At 39.1% G+C, this 23,223-nt stretch overlaps 1 protein-coding gene across 5 annotated transcripts in view; it reads right to left on the bottom strand.

Annotated features, from left to right (window-relative positions):
* AGO4 (argonaute RISC component 4) overlaps positions 1–23,223 on the bottom strand; it is a 38,279-nt gene that overhangs the window by 8,015 nt on the left and 7,041 nt on the right. For 4 of the 5 annotated variants that reach the window (XR_014144798.1, XM_081818073.1, XM_081818071.1 and 1 more), the window contains exons 2-15: positions 20,836–21,001; positions 17,025–17,145; positions 15,426–15,607; positions 15,101–15,237; positions 14,862–14,996; positions 13,624–13,711; positions 11,669–11,816; positions 11,077–11,196; positions 10,823–10,951; positions 10,433–10,566; positions 9,112–9,296; positions 7,944–8,103; positions 4,968–5,283; positions 4,693–4,827 (exon numbers count right to left, since the gene is read on the bottom strand). Coding sequence is in view for 4 of the 5 variants with exons in the window: in XM_081818073.1 (XP_081674199.1) it covers positions 4,693–4,827; positions 4,968–5,283; positions 7,944–8,103; positions 9,112–9,296; positions 10,433–10,566; positions 10,823–10,951; positions 11,077–11,196; positions 11,669–11,816; positions 13,624–13,711; positions 14,862–14,996; positions 15,101–15,237; positions 15,426–15,607; positions 17,025–17,145; positions 20,836–21,001 (2,156 nt within the window). In the remaining variant the exon portion in view is untranslated. The remainder of the gene's footprint in view (positions 1–4,692; positions 4,828–4,967; positions 5,284–7,943; positions 8,104–9,111; positions 9,297–10,432; positions 10,567–10,822; positions 10,952–11,076; positions 11,197–11,668; positions 11,817–13,623; positions 13,712–14,861; positions 14,997–15,100; positions 15,238–15,425; positions 15,608–17,024; positions 17,146–20,835; positions 21,002–23,223) is intronic. The other variant, XM_081818072.1, reaches the window with a different exon arrangement.

The following is a 23,223-nucleotide window of genomic DNA, read 5'->3' as shown; positions in this document are numbered from 1 at the left end:
CTGCTTGTGTTCCCTCTTTCACTGTGTCTCTCTCTGTCAAATGAATAAATAAAATCCTTAAAAAAAAAAAAAAAAGTTTTTCTATTGTATGACTTCTCAGAACCTTTATTCAGTGATGTATAATCTTTAAGAGGGAGATGGAGTAAATAGTATTTCCCAAACTTATTTGACCATAGAATCTTTTTTAAAAAGATTTTAATTAATTAGTTAATTAATTAATTTTAAAGTAGGCTCCATGCCCAGTGTGGAGCCCAATGCAGGCTTGAACTCACAACCCCGAGATAAAAACCTGAGCTGAGATCAAGATATGGACGCTTAACCAACTGAGCCCTCCAGGTGCCCCGATTTTATGTTTAAGTAATCTCTATACCCAGTGTGGGGCTCGAACTCACAACCCAGAGAATCAAGAGTCACATGCTCCACAGGCTGAGCCAGCCAGTTGCCCCAGCATGGAATCTTTTTTAAAGCAAATCTCTTAGAATCTACAGATGAGAACGGAAGGAGATGATGCCCTGGGGAAAAAGAGATCCAGGCATGTTCATTTCAACAATTACCACTTGAGCACCCATGAGGAAGGCTCTGCAGCAGATGTTGATGAGAGACAGAGGCACAGAGAGAACTAATGAACCTGCACTCCTGCCCTTCATGAACACCACCTAAAAGCTGGTAGGAAGAAATATAGTTGAGCCATCCTTTACAGGATAAGCAGGAGTTGAAAGGGGGGATGGGATGAAAACCGGGAACACTCCAAATATCCCCTAAAGTCAGGAATAGATGAACTAATTGTGGTTCAGCCATATGATGAAATACTAAGCAATAAAAAGGAATAAACTGGTGATATACACAATAAACTTGGATGAACCTCAAATGCATTATGCTAAGTAAAAGAAGCCAGACCAAAGGCTATGGTATCCCACTTATATGTCATTCTGGAAAAAAACCAAACTGTAAGGACAGAATGCCTGTCAGTGGTTGCTAGGGGCTGTAGGTGAGGGAGAAAAGGTTGACTGCAGAGGGCTTGGAAGAATGTGTGTGCATGATGGATTGTTCATGTCTTCATAGACATGGTGGTTACACAACTATATGCATTTGTCACAACGTGCAGAACAGTACACTAAAAAGGGTGGATTTTACTGTTATCTATATAATACCTTAATAAGAATAGTGGGGGGAAAAAGAGGGGGACAGATGTGGTCATCTCGGGAATTCAAATCCACAATATATATGGGAAATGGAAAGTGTATGAGGGCATGGTAGAAGGATGAAACTAAAATGTTTTGGCTACCTTAGGAAAACACTGACCACCAAAGGGAAGTATCTGGTAGACAATGGGGGATATGTGAAGGTTTCTGAATAAAGGAGTGGCAAGGTAAGACATTCATTTTTTTTTTTTTTTTTAAGTAAGCTCTAAGCCCAATGTGGTGCTTGAACTCACAACCCCAAGATCAAGAGTCACATGCTCTACCAACTGAGCCAGGCAGCTAGCCCAGATGGCAGGTAGAGGGTGCATCTGTGAAGGACGAATGCTGATGGGGAGACCGGTAGGAGTCTCCTGCGATATAGGAGGTTCTGCCTAGGACAGAGGTAACACACAAGAGGAAGAATTGAGACAAGAGAGTTCAGGGCAGAACACAGAAGACTATTTGAACTGGATATGGGGGGACAAGAAGGGGGCAGAATTTAAAGACAGCTCTGAAGTTTCTAGCTTGGCTGACTTAATATACAATGATACCAAGTCACAGAAGAAAAGGAAAATTGGGGGAGGAATAGGCTTTGGATGGGGATAAAAGAGTAAGTAGAAGGTTTAGACGTGTTTCGCTTGAAATGCCTGTGGTAGATTGTATCACTAGGGCCAAATATTCCCGTGACCCTCCCTGGGGGAGGGTTATATATCCCCACCCAATTAACTCAGGAGTGGCCATGTAACGTGCTTTGGCTGATAGAGTGTGGCCTGAAATGTGTAACTTCTGGGCAGAAGCTTTAAGAGCCAACATGTGGATTGTGAGGATCTTTCTTTCCCTCTGCTGTAACGACTGGTGATGTTCCAGATAGATTGCTCTCTGTCAGCCTAGGTTCCAAAAGGAGGACATCAGGGTCACAGCTGCAGCAGAGTGGAGCACTGTGGAGTGAATGTGTAATACGAGCAAGAAATGCATCTTTATAAGCCCCGAAGACTTTGGAGGGTTTTTTTGTTACCACAGCATGGCCTAACCTATCTTACTGATACAATGTCTAAAGAGCATCTGAGTAAATATGTCTGGTAGACAACTGGAGGTGCAGATCAGGAACTGCACAGCAGTGTTTGCAGCTGGGAATACACATTTAGGAATCTATAAACAGATCAGTGAAGGCAGAAAAGTGGGTGAGACTAAAGAGAGTTGAAATTCAGAAGAGAAGAGGGAGAGAAAAGTATGGAATGCCTGGAAACATCAGTATTTAATGGCCAGAGGAGGAAGAGAAGTCAAAGAAAGTCTGATTATAGAGGAGGGTAGTGAATCTGGAAAGTCATATTATTGTTTAGGCCAAGAGGTCAGTGTAAGAACCTGACAAGATAGCACTAGATTGGAAATGAGCAAGTCACTGAGCGAACAACTTCAGCAGAATCACTGAAACTGAAGTCAGGCTCCAGAGAATGGATGTCTGATGTGAGAAGGTACAGATGGAAAGTCAAGTCATTTTTCTTCTAAAAGTTTGGTCATGAAAGAAAACAAAGATAAGGTGGCAGGTAGACTGAGGGAGAAACAGAGTAAAAGGAAGCTTACTAGGGTGATCTAGGAAGAGTTGAGGCACTTTAGAGGGTGAGGAGAAGGAACTGGAGTTTTGAAAACCAAGGGTAATTAATGAAGCGTACCTTTAGGAACAAAAGCATAGGTGGAGAGATTAGCCTCTGAGATGTGTGAGGAAGGAGAGGAGAAAACACATTTCAGTACATTTGAAAGTAGAGGAGAGAGGGGTGCCTAGATGGCTCAGTTGGTTAAGCGTCCAACTCTTGATTTCGGCTCAGGGTCACGAGATCAAGCCCCCGTGTGTCAAGCCCCACACTCAGTGGGGAGTCTGCTTCTCTCTCTCCCTCTGCCCCTCCCCCCCAGCTTCCACTCTCTCTCACACTAAAATGGATAAATCTTAAAAAAAAAAAAAAAGGTAGAGGAGAGGAAGCTGAGAAAACTCATGCCTTCTCGATGTTGTTTTCTGGGGAAATAGAGGGCATCACAGAGTGGGCCGGGAGTTGAGTGAAGGTTTGGAACACATGCTACGGGGACCTGGATAAATGGAGAAACTGCGGCGTCAAAGGCTGGCTGAGATTTGCTATCATGAATCTGCAATATCATTCATCATTAAACAAATGACTTTCTTCCTCAGCAATCTCCACTGGCCTAAGGGTCGAAGCAAAGGAAATGGGTAAGTGGACCGATCCAGAGTTGGACACTGGCAAGAGGCATGATTAGAGAATTGGAGATGCTGGTAAGTGTCAAGGGAGCAGGGCAGACCAAGGACCAGGATTATCAATCTCTGGAAGGTTAGGAGTGACATGGGATGGTAAAGAACAAAATGATGAGATAGCCTGGTTTTAGGAAGATAATCCAGCTCCTAGAGCTACATGGACAGCAGTTTGATGGAGGGATGGAGAGGTGACAATGCAGTTAAGGAGGGGGTGGCAGGGTGTTCTGTGACCAGAGCGAGGGCAAGAGTTTGGAGAATTTGTATCAGTGGAGGTCTAAGAAGTACTACTGAGTCAGGGTTTGGGCAATTCAGAAGACAACACTTGGAATCTGAGTTGGATTCCTTGGGCTCTGGTGGAACCAGAGCCCAAGGAAAACCTTAGTTTTCCAATGATTCTGAAAACAAAATAAAAAAAAATAGCTCAGCCTTGGATTAGAGACAAAAACTAAAGGTGTACTAGAAAATAATGGGAGTGACACACAAAATTACAAGATTAAGCAACAGAAAGAACTGGTCTCTCTGGGGGTAGATCAGGGAGGGCCTGCAAAAGATGAAATAACATCATAGAAAATATTATAGAAGCAAAGTCAGTCAATATGATGTACCTATAATTTAGCTAGTTTGTACATAAATAACAGATTCTATATCAATTATACAAAATGCCTCTTATCAAAAGCTGGGAATTATACCCCAAATTAATATTCATTTATTAATTTAATCCTTACAACACCCCTGTGAGATAGGTATTGTTCTTACTACATTTTACAGATGAGAACATTATGGCTTAGAGAAGCTAACTTGCTCACGGTTAGTAAGTGTGATATTATAAGTGGTCAAAGTGTGTACCCCAAGAATCCCCTGTGCTGATATATGAACTGATACAAAATCATTTGAAAGAGAAATTCTTCCCAGAGCCACGCCTTAGGCACTGGGAGCAAAAAGTAGCAAATGATAATAAAGTCCAAATAGATAAACCATCCCTTTGGCGTTTGCCTGTATCACCATCGTGGATTTTGGCATGTATCTGTGGCCCTTAAAAACTCCAGAAGCCAGCACTTCTGTCACACAAGAGAAATAGTCAGTCTTGAAACCTGTATCATTCAGAAGTGATCATCTATGTTCAACTGGAGTTAGTATATTTATTGGATTATTATTACCCTCCTGTTTTTAGGGAAAAAAAATTATATGTATGCCCCGTTGAAATCATATTCACTTGCATCAGCTAATGAGGCTTCTACCATAGTTTCTTACCCTTTCTGTTTTATCTGCACAGAAAAGTCGTGTGTGGTGTCTCTTCTGCACCACAATGTAGGTTATTCCTGGCCGGTAATCTTCTTCCAAGCTAATACATGCCTTTCGAATTGCTATTAGCTCTGGCCAGGCGACCTAGGAGTTAGAAATAGAATGACGTTCGATTGAGAACTCACTTTGCAGCTCTCAGATCTGGTTTACCTGGAGTGGCAGATGGGAGGAAGCTCCATCAGACACCTAGAACCCCCAAAGGCAACCACGGGTAATCAGAGTACCTGTTTCATTTGTCCCTCCGATACCCCTCCACGGTAGTAGATGATCCGAGTGGGTTTGAAGCGTGTAGATTTGTAGAACTGGATCAGCAGCTCTCGAACCATGTTAGTGAGGTCCTGAATTACCTCCTGACTGTACAGGAGCTCCTGGGAGATCTCCTGGCGGGAGGTCTGCACCCGAACAGTGGCACAGTACCGACTGGGGTGGCCATCCATACTGCCAACGACAGCAGCAATGGAAGGCTTCTTCCCGTCCCCTGCTGGGGGGTGCGTGACATCCGCTCCCAGGAAGATGACAGGCTGCTGGAACACCGAGGGCCTGCTCAGATTGAAGGAGACACTGACACTCAGACATACGGATGAAAATCTGTACTTTCAAGCTCACCAGATATAATCACAGATATAGTTTTACAAGACAGAATAAAGACTTAGACACATTGGGTGAGAACTCTAAGGCCCACTGAGTGTCTGTGTCTCTTTTGCAATGAATCTGAATTGACTTAAGAAGTCAACATGGTTGGGGCACCTGGGTGGCTCAGTCGGTTAAGCGTCTGACTCTTGGTTTTGGCTCAGGGTCCTGGGATCGAGCCCCATGTTGGGCTCTGCGCTCAGTGAGGAGTCCGCTGGAGATTCTCTCTCTCTCCCTCTCCCTCTGCTCCTCCCCCTGCTGTCTTTCTCTCTCTCTAAAAGAAATAAATAAAATATTAAAAAAGAAATCAACATGGTTCTTCTATAATAGCAGGAAGGGAAGACTTTAAAAAGAGGACCTGAGCCAAATTTAATAAAATCTCGGTGTGTGAAGGGAAGACTTTCCCAGAATGAACTCTCTTGGGATCCTAGGATTCTTACAACAGATATAGAATTGCAGAATTTACATGGAACGGGGACAAAACCCCCAATGCTCTTTAAGATGTGAGGCTTACAGAAGAGAATTGAGTCTATCTACTTCCCTATTTTATTTTTATCTATAGTATTCATCACTTATACCACATACTTTACTTAATTATTTTTTTAAAGATTCTATTTTTAAGTAACCTCTACCCCCATTGTGGGGCTCAAACTCACAACCCCAAGATCAAGAGTCACACACTCTACTGACTGAGCCAGCCAGGCACCCCACTTAATTTAAATTGTATTTACTTTCCACATGCGCGCGCACACACACACACACACACACACACGAGTGTAAGCTCCACAAGGGCAGGAATTTTATTTTGTTTTGTCTTATTCACTGCAGTATCCCTAGTGCCTGGAACATTGCCTAGCTCACAGCCGGCACTCAATAAATATTTGTTGAAAGAATGAACTCATTTATTTGGCACTGATTTTTCTAAGGAATCAAGGGGGGTAAAATCATGCATGCTTCTCTGGCAAATTCTTAAAAGTAGGATTTGGAACTGAGTACTGATTCTTAGAGTATAATATAGGAGACATCCCAAATCTGAAAATCTCTATAATAGAATAGGTATCTCCATGAGGGCAGAGGCTGTGTCATATTTCTCTGTATGTACCATCATACAACAGCAAACATACATCTGTAACATACATATGCATAACATAATAACACCTTACATATACTATGTACCAGCCACTGTGCTAAACACTTTACCTGTATTAACTCATTTAGTCCTCGCAATAATCCCATGAGCGTGGTACAATTACTATCTCAATTTTTCAGATTTAAAAAATGAGACAGAAGAGGTTAAGGAGCTTGCCCAAGCTTACATAACTAGGAAGCAGGAAAGCTGGAATCCAAACCTAGGGTGTCAGACACTGAGGTATGCGTCCTAAACTACTATGCTATATTGTCTCAAACATTTGGGGTAAAATTAAATGATTTCAGATTTTAGGTTAACTTCCCACATGGCCTGTATACCTCATCCATCAATGGTGTAGGAAGGATTTTGTTACCTATAAATGTTATTCAAGGGCAAATTAAGAATGGAATATGATTGTATAAGAGCAAGACACTCAATTTCATATTCTTGTCACGTATAGAAATCACTAATACCACAGCCCTAAATTGAACTTTTCAAATCACTTTCACATATAGAATTTCACATGAAAACATTTTAGAGTTAGCAAGTCAGATATTATGTCAATAGATAGGGAAAATACAAATTAATGAAAAGATAGACAACCCAATCTAAGAAATGGGCAAAGAACTGAAAAACCCATCACAAAAGAGGATATCCAAATAGCCAATAAACATATGAAATTGTGTTCAACATGATTAATCATCAGGGGAATGCAAATTAAAACCACAATGAGATACTATTATCCCAAACAAAATGGCTAAAGTTAAAAGGACTGATACTACCAAGTGTTGGTGAGAATATGGAGCAACCAGAAATCTCCATGGAAATGTAAACTGGTACAACCACCCGGCAAAGCTATTTGACAGTATCTCTCAATGCTAAATACACCTACTCTCTGTAACTTAGCAATTCTACTCTTGGATATATACTTGGGAGAAAGAGTACTTACATCCACCAAAAATGTAGAAAAATTGTATAATGAATGTACAAAAATATCCATCAATGGTAGAAGAGATTAAAATTCTGTGAGTATATTCATATAATGAAATGATATACAATGAAAATGAATAAACTACTACTTAATACAGTAACATAAATGAATTCTAGACACATAAGGATGAACAAAAGAAAACAGACACAAAATATTACATACTGTATGGTTCCGTTTATATGAAGTTCAAAAAGAGGCAAAACTAATCTATGGTGATAGTGGTTACCTTTGGGGGTTATCTATTGGGAGGGGCCACAAGGAAGCCTGACAGGGTGCTGGAAATGTTCTAGATCTTCACCTGAGTGTGGTTACATGAATGTATACATATATAAGACAAAGTAATTGAGATGCATGTTTAAGATTTGTGTGCCTTACCGTAAATAACGTTACATTTGATCTTAATAAAAACGTAGGGAAAAAAAGTAGAAAAAACAGAGTTCAAAATCTTACCTTTGATGAGGTACAAGCACGTTGTTAATTCCTCCGAGCTTTGCATTTATCTTCAGGCAAAGGTTGGAAAGGGTTTGGGGTGAGGTCTTCACTACATTTTTTACCTGGACACACTGTGTGGCCATACCCAGGAGGGTATCTCCAACACGTTTCACCTCCGCTACAAGGATAAATTCATTAATTAATTTAAAAATGTTTAAATATTCTCCTAATTACTAAGAGTAGAGGCCAAAATCCACACATAAACATTTACACAGTGGTCGTTTTATCTGCTAACCCCCCAGGGCAATTTTTCCTTTTCTTCCCTCCTGCAAGCATTGAAGGTAGCCCACTTCCTTTACTCCTGGATGCTGCCTGCTGCCACTAACTCAGTCCCCTGAGGTTACTTTTTCCACAGGACTGGTCTGGCAAAGGAATCCATCTCTCAGCTCCTCCCTCTCAGTATACACGCCAGCTCTTTGACTTTTAAGTATTTTTCTCCCACCCTCCCCCTCTTTTTCCTCTAAACAGGAGAGAGAAACAGACAGTAACAAAAGAAACCACTACAGAGGACGTTGAAGACGTTTTATAAAGTTCACACAGCGGTCTGTAGTTCCCAAATCCTTTATTTAGATGATAGCCAAAAGAACTTTGTATCACTCTTGTTACAATAGACACAAACTGAACAGCTTCTTTTCTGGAAGTGGTAGGCTCCCCCACTCTTCCCCACTCTGATATTCCTAAGTGCTTTTCAGCAAACATTCCAGTTCTTCCTGCTTTGAGGACTATGGTAGAATTCCACTGTATGCCGCACACTCGTTCCCGCTGCATTTCCCGGCCCCCATTCTCGATCCCCACACAAAGGTTGGGAAGAGCCATGTGGCTGGTTGTGGTCAAGAAGCTGCAAATGTTAAGAGCCCTGCAGAGCTCTCTTTTCTCTCTGCCATGGGGCCAGCAACTTTCCCAATAGCAACTGCTTGGCCAGCCTGGGTCCCAGAGGGAAAATGACACGATGGCATGGAACAGGGGCCACAGTCTGCCTCAATGCACACACGGCAGAAGCAAAAAATCAACCTTTGATGCTTTGAGCCACCGGGAGTCTGGGGTTGTTTGTGACTACAGCATAACCTAGCTTATCCTGACCTACTCCTTGAAATCATCCCTCGTTCAGTATTAAAGGGGTCCATACCATACACTGGTGTCTTCCCAGGCAAGATAACCACGATCAGCTGTAGGCCCACGTAGGTCATTTTCAGGTGTTTGAACATGGGCTCCACGCTGTCTGCACCTTGTGCATACTTGCAGAAACAGGGTTGACCCTGGATAGGCATTCCTGCATCCTTAGAGATTTTACGGAGCTGATCAGTGAAACTCCTGTTAAAATAGAACCAAGTGGCACAATGCTTTCATTTCAGAGTATGTTCCTAGCATTTATTTTCCACTAAGATACTTCTTTCAGTTCTGCACATTCTTAGCCAAAATTAAAAATAAGCAACTAAACAAAGAAAAAAATCTTTAACTGGTTGCCAAAGATGGGCTGGCAATTGCATCACCGCGATTATAATGCACAAGAATCTGTATTATTAAGCTCTCAGATCAACATTTTGAATTTTTAAAGAATTATGCCTCAACTGGGCCCCAGGAACTAGAATAGCATTTCTGTTCAAAGATTTCTTTTTTTTTTTTTTTTAAACATTCAAGTCCGTAATTCTGAACTAAAGAAAAGCAAAGTCAAAATTTCAGGGAATGTGTATGTTGGTAAGCCTGGCACAAGAATGGTCGGATAAGCTTGGGTTCAGCTGAGAACTTGGAAACACAAAATTGGCATATTTAGGATTATATTCAAACTTGTAACCTACGTGATTCAATAACAATATCAAAAGAAATCATCACTTTGAAAAAAAAAACACAACAAAATTCATTGTGAAGTTTTAAATTCTGGATATGAGAAGTGACTTTATGTATAAAGCTTTCAGAATAATTTTTGTGCATTTGCCAAATATTTTGCAAGATTCCTTTTTTCCGTCCAGTTCCCTTTTCCTGCCTTGATTTTTCTACCCTTCTCACTAACTTCCTTTCTATAGATAGAGCTGCATCTGGAAGACATGAACCAATGCTCTCAGTCAGTGACCCTGCAGGAAAACAAGCTCACTAGTAAATTACAATGATTAAAAACAGACGAGTTTTGTTTTTTTTTTTTATCTCAGCTGAAAAGATACAATTAATACCAAAGGAAGCTTCACTAAGAACTCAAGAGTCTGCCAACTGTCTCTGCTTCGGCCTTTAGTTAGTCACAGATTTCTGCTCTAATTGCAAGGAAGCTGAGTCAGATTCTTAATGTCATTCCCAAGTTTGCAATTTACTATAATACAAGGTCTGTTTCCTACAGCCAGATGGCGTCACTCTAAGAGTCAGGGATTTAGTGCCAGTGTGCACAGCACATTCACGTCATGATGGTATTTTCATATCTGGAAGGGATATTACTAAGCTGAAAATATGAAGATACTCACTTTAGTAAATCTTCCCTACATTGTTTCTGAGGCGCAAAACAAGCAACTGCCCAAACTTTAATTTCAATGCCAGCATAAAACTGCTTTCCTCGCATGTCCCAGACACCCTGGTTGGGTGTGGCTACCGTTTTATTCTTTAAAAAAAAAAAAAAAGAAAAGAAAAGAAAAGAAAAGAAACAAAAGAAAAGAGAAAAGACATTACAATCTAAGGCCATGTTAATGTTGATGACGGGATAAACAAAACTCTATTTGGTATTAGCCAAAAGACAAAAAGCAGTAAGGAGCTAAACTACGGGTCAATTCAGTGCGGTGCGGCGGAGAAACCCTGGATTATTCTCTTGTTGACTGGTTGTTGGAAGGAGCTTTTGCTGAATGAGAGAAAAAGCTTACCCGGCCTCCATATTGCAGCATCGGTGCCGGAAGTACCCTGCCTGTGAGCTCTGTCATTTCACTGTGGACAACAATACCAAATTCTTTAAGGTAGGGATCCGGTCCACCCACCATGCTGTTACTCTTCACCTAAAGAACAGGAAAGCCTGCGCATATAAAAACCAAAGAGTAACTGTGTCCTACCAGGAGTTTTCTATTGTCTTGTTTTCTCATCTGAAAGCTATAGTGTATCGTGAAGACCATGCCTTACTGACCAGTCTACTGATTTCTTCCTGTCTGTCGGGAGCCGATCTTGCTGTAGCTTTGATCATTGTGGAAGTCTGATTGTCTGTGAGCTTCTTTATACATCGCTGTCCTGCCACGATATTGCAGACCTACAGAGAGGCAAAGAGAAATTTGTTTGTGTAATGGGTTTCTATATAGGAGGCCTTTGCTAAACTGTATCTTACCTCTTCCATTCCCCAAAACATGAAAATGCTATTACCTAGCGAAGCTACCTGCCTAAAATATTTTATTTGTTTTTTTAAAGATTTATTTATTCATTTGAGAGAGAGAGAGAGCAAGAACACGCAAAGTGGGGAGGGGCAGAGGGAGAGGGAGAGAAGCAGACTCCCTGCTGAGCCAGGAGCCCGCCCGATGCTGGGCTGGATTCCACAAACCCAAGATCATGACCTGATCTGAAACCAAGAGTCAAACACTCAATGGACTGAGCCACCCAGGTGCCCCTGCCCAAAATAATTTAGAAATTAATACTAAATTCTACTACTAGTTTAGAACATGATTTTTTTTTTTTAACTCATTCAAGAGATTGGCAGATTTGGCAAAAGAAGATTCAGTTTAGCTTACCTCAAGTGGCAAATACGTATGTTTTTGTTCTTGTCCCACTTGGAGACAGGGAAGATGGGGGTATTTCAGCTGCAGACTATACTTCTGCTTAAAATACTGAGCTACTGTACATTCCATAGCTTGACCATTTTCTAGCTGTAAAGGAAAACTAAGGGAGAGAATACCTTTTTAGAAATGTCTTCAAGTTCTTTTTTTCTTAAACAAGCAAACAAACAAAAGCCTAACATTTTCTACCTTGATCAGTCACTTAAAAAACAAAGGTCAATCTTTATTTGACCAGTTTCACTTAAGTCATTTTAGTATTTAATGAGAAAAGCGACTCTTGGAATTTTCCATGTTTGTTGAAGCTGGGATGAGAAAAATATTAAATTAAAACTTAAAAAGAAGTTAAAATGAGAAGAAGCTGCAGAATGGGAAAACACAAACTCACTAGATACATATATAATCTACACCTTCAGATACATATATAATCTCTAGCTGGCTTCCTATAAATTATTAAAATCAAATAAGGACTTGGGATCATCCACAGAGGAGTTTTATCTGCTTAAGGGAACTTTTTGTTAAAATGAGTGTAACATAGTTATTGGGGCCACATTTCCAGATCCCCAAACCAGGACAAATATATGTGGATTTAGAGGCAACAAGACCAAACACATGAAACTGAGACTGTGCCAGGATATTTGATATAAACTGGAGAACAAGATTTAAGAGATTCTCTTTCTTTGGTTCTTTCAGTGGGCAAATTATCTTAAATACTTGGTACAATAATAACTTTAACCTGCTTTCTTAACTGTTACAGCCCCACAAAATAACAATGCAGCAAGGATCATCTATGTGATATTTAAATCTACGTGCTTTTAATTTTCATGCAAAGATTATACAAATCTATAAGTATAATTATTTTTCCAGGGTTATGTGAAGTAATTAATGAAAAAGATACAGTTCTTGAAACAAAAGCTACACTTCTCAATAGTGATTTCATAAGGTTTCAGTAATGTTTTTCCTCCTAGAGAATGAAGTCAATAGTATAATATGAAGAATACATGGAATATCACTTTATAACTCTTAAGAAATTTACATCAGGTGCATATGGGTTCATACTGAAGAATTTATTCAAATCATACTGAATTACTATACCACATTTATCCAGAGGTCACCCAAAAACTTCTACTATCTAGAACAAAGCCTTCCCGATGATTTTGATGTACACTAAAGTTTAAAAATTGAGAACCGTGGAACTAAAACAAAGTCAGACTAGAATATAAACAAACAAAAGGCTTCTGACTAACCAAAATAATGTAAAGTTTATATATTTAAGTTCATGCTCTTTACTTGGAGGAGCCAATATTTATTTATGTCAGACATCAGTTTAATCTTGATTACAAGAACAAAACTTACATATATAGTAAATATATACTTTCATATATATTTTCTCATTTTGCGGAGTTCGCAGTGGATTAGAAGTCGGGTGATTAGAAAAATAAGATTGGAAAATGGAAATGAGTAGCTGCTAGAGACATGCCGTACATACTGATAGCTGGAAGAAGTGGCAGCCAGCTACAAAAAAGAGAAAAAGCCAAACAAAACACAAAGCAGTATCTTCTCATGACAGCCTTATATGACTTATAGGACTTAACAGATCCTTTGGGACATGCATTGAGAATTATAACAGTATAATAAATGATGCTTATAATGATGACTCTGCATTGTTATATAAAAGTTGATCTGTGTTTGGCATCCTTTGTTTAAGAGGTGAAATGAATCAAAGGCAAGAAATATGTTTTTTAAATGTCTCTATCAAAAATTTTTAAAACATTTTTTAAAGCTCTGGGGCTTTTAACGGATGATCTCAGTGATTTTGAAACTTGCAATACGGGATACCATTTTCTCAAATCATAGCAGCTTCTTCCGTTACCAAAAATGTAACAGTATCATTTTCAACGTGGTTAACATACGTTTGATGACTGGCTGGCCGTCTAGTCACATTACAAACTCGATATTTTCGTTTCATCTGTCCACAGTGGGTCACCTCAACTTTAAGACCTGAAGTTAAAAAAAAAAAAAGTCAAAACATCAGGTATTAATTAAAATCATAGTGACAAAAACAGGTTCAAATGTCTTCAGAACTTCAGCATTGTACAGGACTAAGGTTGCAAGGATATGAGAACAAGTTCATCATGTATAGGCAAAAAGTCTCAGCTAAGAAGAAAAACTTAGAACCCAGATGACTTAAAATGTGCAACCTACATAAATTTATTAATTTGTTCAATAAATATCTACTAAACCCCAACAATTCTGGTATTTATTATTGGGTCTAGAGATAGCCCTAATGAAGCTTGTGTTGTAGTGAGAGAAGACAGCTAATAACAAGAAGAAAAGAAATTCCAAAGGAGAATAAACTTGTGTTACTTTATTAAAAGGTAAGTTTTAAAAAATAATAATAAAATACATAAATAAAATAAAATGAAAGTTTTTTAATTTATTTCTTTTTTTTTTTTTAAAGATTTTATTTATTGGGTGCCTGGGTGGCTCAGTTGGTTAAGCGACTGCCTTCGGCTCAGGTCATGATCCCGGAGTCCCGGGATCGAGTCCCGCATCGGGCTCCCTGCTCGGCAGGGAGTCTGCTTCTCCCTCTGACCCTCCCCCCTCTCATGTGCTCTCTCTCATTCTCTCTCACACAAATAAATAAATAAAATCTTTAAAAAAAAAAAAAGATTTTATTTATTTATTTGATAGAGTGAGAGAGCACAAGCAGGGGGAACAGTAGAGGGAGAGGGAGAAGCAGGCTCCCCGCCAAGCAGGGAGCCCCATGTGGGGCTCGATCCCAGGACCCTGGGATCATGACCTGAGCCGAAGGCAGATGCTTAACCATCTGAGCCACCCAGGCGCCCCTAAAATGGAAGTTTTTAAGTGGGTAAAGGGTAAGCATGCCTGAGGGGTGCCAGCTATGGGACAAGAAGCTTTATACATCTAATTGCATTTAATTCTCACAAGAAACTTAAAGATACACATTATTTTCTTTACCTCAGAGATGAATAAATTAAGACTTATGATGAGTAAGTAACTAGCCCAAGGTCCCACTGATAGAACTGGCTGGGATGGGATGGAAGCCCAGGTGTGTCTGACTCCAAGACCCTGCTCCTTGCACTACGTTGAGCTGCCTTGCTGAGACTACGGTAATGCAAATACCTACCTCTGATTTCTTTGGTAAACTTGACACGCTGGGAATCTGTTAGCGGTTTGGTCTGTTCATTGATGTTCTGAATGTCTAAAACCTCACACATGAACTCAATGATAGGCTGAGCCCGGTAGAAAGCAGTTGCAGACACTAACAAACAGAGAGGACGGATACTTAGCTTCAGTTCAGAGAAAGGGGAAGCACTAAAAAAACTAGCCAAAAGAGTAAAGAGTAAAAGGAGAATTCTAGCATACCGTCAATATTGAGCATCATATTCCACATAGCAGGTCTCACAGACTGATGAAAGCCAAACCAAACCTCTCTGCCCCCTCCCAGAGGGTGGTAGTAACCTTCAGGAGGTGAGAAAAAAGAACGACCCACCGGAGTGTACCTGAAGAAATGAGTTTGCATGTTTCACCATCAAAAACTCAAAAGGTCTTTCATTTTATTCTCAACTTTATAAACACACTTGAAACCAAGTTTAAACTGTGACTTACATGGAAACTTTTCAATGGCTCCAGTGCGACCTACCGAAAAAATCTGACGTTTGTGGGAACGAACTCAAACGAAGGTACTAACCTCATGGAGGGAAGGTGTCTTGTGATTACATCAAGTGCTTGTACTGAGTCATCTGGGACTTCATTCAAGTGCCCAGCCAAAGCTTCTAAAAGCAACTGAAGGCTCACAACTGATACCCACTGAACAGACACTTTGAAGGTTTGGTCTTTACCCTCACCTGGAAGGGTCACTTCCATATCAACCTTAGGAAAAAAAAAATCATAGTTACACATATATATTTACAGAGTATGAAAGAAAGATCCCAGGAATATTCAACATAGTATATGCATAAGCATATTTATTTTTAAGACTTTCTATAATTGTAAAACATTGGAAACAACCTAAGTGTCCATCAAGAGGGAATAATATAATATTAACTATTATGTAATAGTTCGAAAATAAAGGTCTATGTTTCAACATGAATGAACCTTGAAAACATTATGCTAAGTGAAATAAGCCAGACACAAAGGGACAAATATTGTATGATTCCACTTATATGAAGTACTTAGAATAGTCAAATTCATAGGGACAGAAAGAGGGAGGGGCAGAAGAAGAGCGAGAGAGAGAGAGAATCTTAACCAGGCCCCACGCACAGTACGGAGCTCAACACAGGGCTCGATCTCACAACCCTGAGATCATGACCTGAGCCGAAATCAAGAGTCAGATGCTTAACAAACCGAGCCACCCAGGTTCCCCAAGACCTAAGGTAGAATAGTGGATACCAGGAGCTGGGGGAAGGGGATGGGAGAACTTAATGCTTAGTGGGTATGTACTTTCAGTTTGGGATGATAAAAAAATTTTGGAGATCGATAGTGGTTATGATTGCACAACAACGTGAATACACTAAATGCCACTGAACTGTACACTTAAAAATGGTTAAAATAGTAAATTTTATGTTATGCATATTTTACCACAATAAAAAAGAATTTGAATTAAGTAAATAATAAGTTATATGTAAATGTACAGAAATGGAAAGATCTCCCAGACATATTGTTAAATGAAAAAGCAAATCCTAGAATGATGTGCAAACAAGTAAGAATATACATAGGCATATGCATAAATAGCTAATGCACATAAAAATATCCGAAAGGATACATACCAAACTATTAGAGTAGTTTCCTCTAAAAAGGAAAATGGGATTGGGGGATGCAGGCAGGTAGGGAGGCAGGAAATCACAGTATTTCTAGATGTCTAAGTAAGTTTATAAGGAGTATATGTTTACATATTGCTTTTCTAATTTAAAAACTAAACTTATAAAAGAAAAAGTTATTGTGGTATTATGAATATTTCCATAAGTAGGTGTTAGATAATTTTCTATAATCTATAAAAACTCCATTTTTCAGATTCACATAGCAAGTACATTAGCAATGTGAAAACCAGAATATATGTAATCAAACTAATCTAATCTAATTCTTATAATCACAATCAACCTAAATTCTAATGCTAATCTCATCTTCAATTGTTGATTAACTACAGGACAAGAGAATATGGACACAGTAACAAATCTATCATCACTATGTGAAACAACTCTAAGAATCAAGTTGCTATTGGAAGGGGAAACATTTCTGTCCTATGTAAGTGACCTAAGTCTAATACGCACTTCTGGCTGTTAACACTTACCCTATCCCGTCCAATTGGCAGTGGATGTGCTGTGTACATGTTTCTTTTGCCATCATAGCCAGGCTGCCGGTCACCAAATATTTGCATCTTGAAGTGCCGCACCATTGTATCTACTACCTCTCTTAACAGAGAGAGTGGCAGTTAGCTTTGAGAAATGGCGAGCAGTAAGAAAACTATCACCATACCTTAATCACCTAAACTGAGTTCAAAACTACTTGGAAAAAGTAAGAGTTATAGTTATAATTGACTTCAGTAATTAAAAAAGTAGTTAACAACAGTCAACTAAAGAAAGGTAGCAACGAGAGAACAAAAGCAGCTACGAGATGACAAGAAAAGCAGGGAATAAAAAGAGAGCATAACACTTACAGCATCCTCTCAAACTCTTGCCTTTCACGGTCTTCTCCCATGACCAATATAGCCTTACCAGAATAACCTATTTTAGGTATCTAAGTTTGGCATGAATATTCATAATTGAACCATGATAAATTTGTTAGCAAATAAACATCCTCATTCAAGTATCATGGTTTCAGAAAAGAGAGTAGGCAGAAATTCAGAAATGTGAGGGCCAATAAATCCAAGCTGCATCATACACAAAGGAATAAGTCAACCCCTTTGCCTAATGCTGGTAATTTATTATTTTTCATACTGTCTTGTTTTATTCCGAAGTGCTCCTGAGCAGTGTAGAGAAGGAAATGTAAAATACTGTCATTCCATAAAGATTACCAATGTAGTTTCTTCTTTGGAATGAAAGCCCTTTCCCTCAATCAAGCATGCATAGTTTTACCTAAGTGTTCTTGTCTATATGCCAGACTACACCGTATGCAGGCTCTGAAGTAAAGGCAGTTGCAGGATAACTAGAGTATATGGTTTAAGATGGACAGATCTGAGTCTGTGAGATTTTGGAATGCTAGAGTTAATAGAAAACTATATCTTACCAATGTTTAGTGAGTGCTACATGCAGGAACTATATCTTAAAAGCCAAAATATATCACAACTAGCTAAGGCATTAATATTCTGCAAATAAAATCTATGGAAAAGATACACATTTATAAACCAAATCACACAACTGAAAAAATTGATGGAAAAGTGTAGTATCATATGTTACCAATTAAAAAAAAAAACTATCTTAAGAATAATACATTTTCATATTGGAAGGATAATTTCTCATCTTATATTCTTAAATTATAACCATACATAGTTTTATAGTGTAGAGATATTTTCACATCTATTCTCACTTAATCTTTGTGAGACAAATAGGCTGATGATTACTGTTTCCATAGTAAAAAGAAGAAAAAAAATTCAGAATAGGCAAGTGATCTGCCCTTGGTCACACAGTGAGTAAGTGGCAGAGCTTGGACAAGTTACTGAATCTTCCACTATCTGTTTCTTTTCATTTGTAAAATTATAATAATCATAATACCTACCACAAAAGTTTGTTGTATTAAGTGAATAAATACACACAGAATATTTAGAACAGTGCTTGTCACACAACAAGCCTACTTACTCTGGTGTGTTCACGGATATGACTCCAAGAATTTTCCTTTTTCCTGGATTATCAAATTTTTCCTCTTTATTAGATTATTTCCTTCAGCATAAGATATGCTATAGTTTCTCTCATCTTCAAAAAAATTAAACTTCCCTGACCTGACTTCCTCTTCATTTGAACCTCCCACTTCTCTGTTCCCCTTTGTGTCAAAATCCCTTAAAGGAGTTGTCTCTGATTGCTCTTCTCCTATCTCTCTTAAACCTTCTCCACCTTCCCTGCATCAAAACTACTCTTACCAAGGTCCCCAGAGGGCTCCACAATCCTAAATTCAGTGCTCTTTGAACATTAAATGATAAATTCTTCCAACTTAACACATCTTCCCTTGCCTCCTCGCTCAGTCCTGGTTTTTGCCTATCCCAGTGGCCTCTCCATGCCAGTCTCCTGGCTAATAATCCTCACCTCCCCAATTTTAAAATATTGGGGTACCCCAGGACTCAGTCCTGGAGTCTTCTTTTCTCTAACCACATTCACTTCCCATATAATCTTACCCAGCTCATGGTTTTACCACCAATATGGTGATGACTCTCAAATGTTTGTCTCTAGTGTGGACCACTCCCCTGAATCCAACCTCATCTGTTCAACTCCCCCTCCGACTCAACATCTCTACTAGGATGTCTAATAGACCTCTCAGCCCTAATGTGTCCAAAACAGATCTCCTGATCTGCCAGCCCTGTTGATTTCTCCCATAGTTTTCCCCATCCCAATAAATGGCAACTCCATTTTTCTATTTGCATAGGACAAAAACCCTGGGATCGATCATGACTCATTTCTTCCTTCATACCTCATGTTCCATCCATCAACACATCTTGCTGACACTACCTCCAAAAATTATTAAAAATATCTCAGTGGCTCCCCTCACCCCCATTCTCTATCTTCTTTCCCTTATTTATTTTTCTTCATAGCACTTATCACCAACTAACATGTAATATGTTTTGTTTGCTTATTCATTTATTTTTGGTCTTCTCCCCTATTAGAATATAAGCTCCTCAAGGGTAGAAACTTTTGCCTTTTTTGTTCATGTTGTATTCTCAGGGCATAGAACAATACCTGGTACATAGGAAGCACTCAATAAAATATTCATTGAATGGATTAATGTTAACCATTAACACCATTTCTATTACAATTGATCTCAGTTATACAATAGCCAAGCAATCATGGGCTTGCATGAGATTAAACTGTATCAGAAAGCCGTATTATTGATCTATAATGAGAAACAAAAATCAAGCAGCATAAAATATTGTACTTGACAGCACAGGCATTCTAAGAAAAACAAGAATCTGGGGCGCCTGGGTGGCTCAGTCAGTTAAGTGGCTGCCTTTGGCTCAGGTCATGATCCCAGGGTCCTGGGATCAAGCCTAAGGTCGGGCTCCCTGCTCAGTGGAGAGCCTGCTTCTCCCTCTCCCTCTGCCTGATGTTCTGCCTACTTGTGCTCTCTATCTCTCTGTCAAATAAATAAATAAAATCTTTAAAAAATAACTGCTCTCATTAAAAAAAAAAGAAAAGCAAGAATCTTAATATTAAGGACTGCTTAACTATCATGGCATGAAAACAGAGAAAAAGTAAGTAGGTGTTCTTAGCATTGTAAAAATATCTACTACAGGACTATGTCTTCACACTTGGTAAATTCCTGTCACACAGACCACAAGGCTTAAATCATCTCATCTAGACCCCTCTTGGATAATGTTAGAATTAAACAGAGCTTCTCTCTGAGCTTACTTTTTTCAATATTCCAAGATGATTTTTCTGCCTTTATACTTATATTTTTCTCATGTCCAATACCAATACTTAATAATAAAATTTGAACTTACAGATAATTTTTTTCTAAATTTTATTTTTAAGTAATCTCTACATCCAACATGGGGCTCAAACTCACAACAACGAGATCAAGAGTTACATGCTCTACAAACTGAGCCAGCCAGATGCCCCTGAATTTTCAGATAGTTCTAATTTCCCACAGATACTAACACTTCACTTATTTTTACTTATTTATTTTATTATTTAAATTTCTGCTACCATTGGACAATAAGAGTGACTTTATTCTTCATTTGATAAGTATCTACTTATTGAACAATGACATATCCAGCACTCTGCTAGAATCTGTGGAGGATAACCAAGTATGAGACAACAAAGCTGCTATCAAGAAACTTACCATCTTAGAGAGAAAACAAAGCCTACATGTTGAAAGAATTTAGAGAACAATATGATACATAATAAATAAGTTATATGCATTTAAATATATAGAAGTCTACTTTTTCTAATCCTTACCTGTTGACTCTCCGAGGCCGCTTTTCTGGTTTAATATCCACATCATAGTGATACACATCTATTTTAGGAATCTGAACCTGAAAATGATTGGCTAACAGTCGAATTGGTTTTCCAACAGTTCCAAGGCCAGGACGACGAGGTGGCTGAAACAGGCTGGTTGGAGGTCCTGAAGAGATTGAAAGACTTCTGATGTACTATTTGGTCATAAAGGATAATATTCCCTTCATGGTCATGATGATGATAACAACAACAGATATAATTATTGAGATCTTATTATTCACTGAACATATTCTGATATAAAGAGTTTGTGATATCTTTTAACCTAAGGTTTTCTAGATTTCTAAATATTTTGCCATGTGGCTATCATTTTGAATCTGGGGGACATTAAAATTATATAGACAGTATGATGAAATCCTCTCAGATATAAGCTACTGTAGAAAACCTCTTATGAGCATCAGGAGATCTATAGCTAGGCTTACAAATTTATATGCATTTTTAAAAAAGATTTTATTTTTAAGTAATCTCTACACCCAATGTGGGGCTCAAACTTACAACCCTGAGATCAAGAGTCTCATGCTACGGGCGCCTGGGTGGCTCAGTTGGTTAAGCGACTGCCTTCGGCCCAGGTCATGATCCTGGAGTCCCAGGATCGAGTCCCGCATCGGGCTCCCTGCTCGGCAGGGAGTCTGCTTCTCCCTCTGACCCTCCTGCCTCTCATGCTGTCTCTCATTCTCTCTCTCTCAAATAAATAAATAAAATCTTAAAAAAAAAAAAAAGTCTCATGCTACACTGATGGAGCCAGCCAGGCACCCCAAAATTATATGCATTTTAAAATAAAACCATCTCGGGGCGCCTGGGTGGCTCAGTCGGTTAAGCGTCTGCCTTCGGCTCAGGTCATGGTCCCAGGGTCCTGGGATCGAGTCCCGCATCGGGCTCTCTGCTCCACAGGAAGCCTGCTTCTCCCTCTCCCACTCCCCCTGCTTGTGTTCCCTCTCTCACTGTGTCTCTGTCAAATAAATAAATAAAAATCTTAAAAAAAATAAAATAAAAAATAAAACCATCTCTAAGCTCTAGGGACTATCACCATGCTCAGGCTGGAGAAGATCCATTAATCCTTCACAAACTAGCCTACATTATTAAAATTTGTACAGACAGGAGGAGATTAACAGCAGCTACATTTATTAATTTACTTGCTAATTTAGATAGTGAAACAATACCAATAATGCTAGACTTTATTGTTTATAACCTAATGTTTGTAGAATCTGGACAATGTGACATTTCTGTGGGCTTTTTTTTTTTTTTAAGATTTATTTGACAGAGAGAGACACCGTGAGAGAGGGAACACAAGCAAGGGGAGTGGGAGAGGGAGAAGCAGACTCCCCGCGGAGCAGGGATCCCAATGCGGGGCTCGATCCCAGGACCCTGGGATCATGACCTGAGCCGAAGGCAGACGCTTAACAACTGAGCCACCCAGGCGTCCCCAATGTGACATTTCTTGATCATAATGTCTTGTTTACTTATTCAACATTTATTCACTTATTACATGTCTAACCTGCCCTATAGATTCAGGAAAAAGAGCTTCTGCCTTAAAAGAACTTACAGTCTAGACCAGTGGTTCTCAACCTGGGGGAGATATTGTTCCCCAGGATCTGACAAATGTCTGGAGATAATTTTGGTTGTCACCACTCAGAGGGTGCTATTGACATATAGTGGTTAGGGGCTAGGGATACATCTAAACATCCTACAGTACACAGGACAGCCCCCCACAACAAAGAAGTATCTATCCAAAATATCAATAGTGTTGAGGGTGAGAAACCCTGGTCTAGACAGAGCAGTCATTCCAAATTATTCCACTGATGGTTCATAAAATATTCCACAAAAGGAAGGATCAATAAGCTAAAGAAAGTGCGAATTCTCTCCCCTTCTCAAAATTCCAATGTACATTATTGTATTAAATTCTCCAATGAGTTTCATAATAAATAAATCTATTTAACTAATCATTTAACCCAACTTATTTTTTCCCCTAAACTCTCTCTTTTTAGAATCAAATATCTACTAATATTCAGGAGATAAGGATTGAGGAAACACAGACTGGGAAATATTTGACTCTAGAAAACCTTACTTCCTTCTGATGATAATGTCAAGTAGACACTGGCCTAAAAAATAAACATCTTTTCTGCTATGAATAGGTGTTGAGTAAAGTGGGCTGTGATTACAGTGGAAAGTTACAACAGGTTCTTATTGCTACAGCATTTTGCCAAGAACAAAGACAATTCACTAAGGAGAGAAAACTTTGAAGCAAGAAGCTATTCTAGTCCAACATCACTTAGGAAAATCAAAGCAAACACTTTAATGAGACATGTGTTGACAGATCTCCATATACTAATT

Source organism: Leptonychotes weddellii, chromosome 4 (assembly GCF_054177405.1).
Source record: "Leptonychotes weddellii isolate Sample4059 chromosome 4, ASM5417740v2, whole genome shotgun sequence".
NCBI lineage: Eukaryota > Metazoa > Chordata > Mammalia > Carnivora > Phocidae > Leptonychotes > Leptonychotes weddellii.
This window is presented reverse-complemented; position numbering and strand designations above follow the sequence as displayed.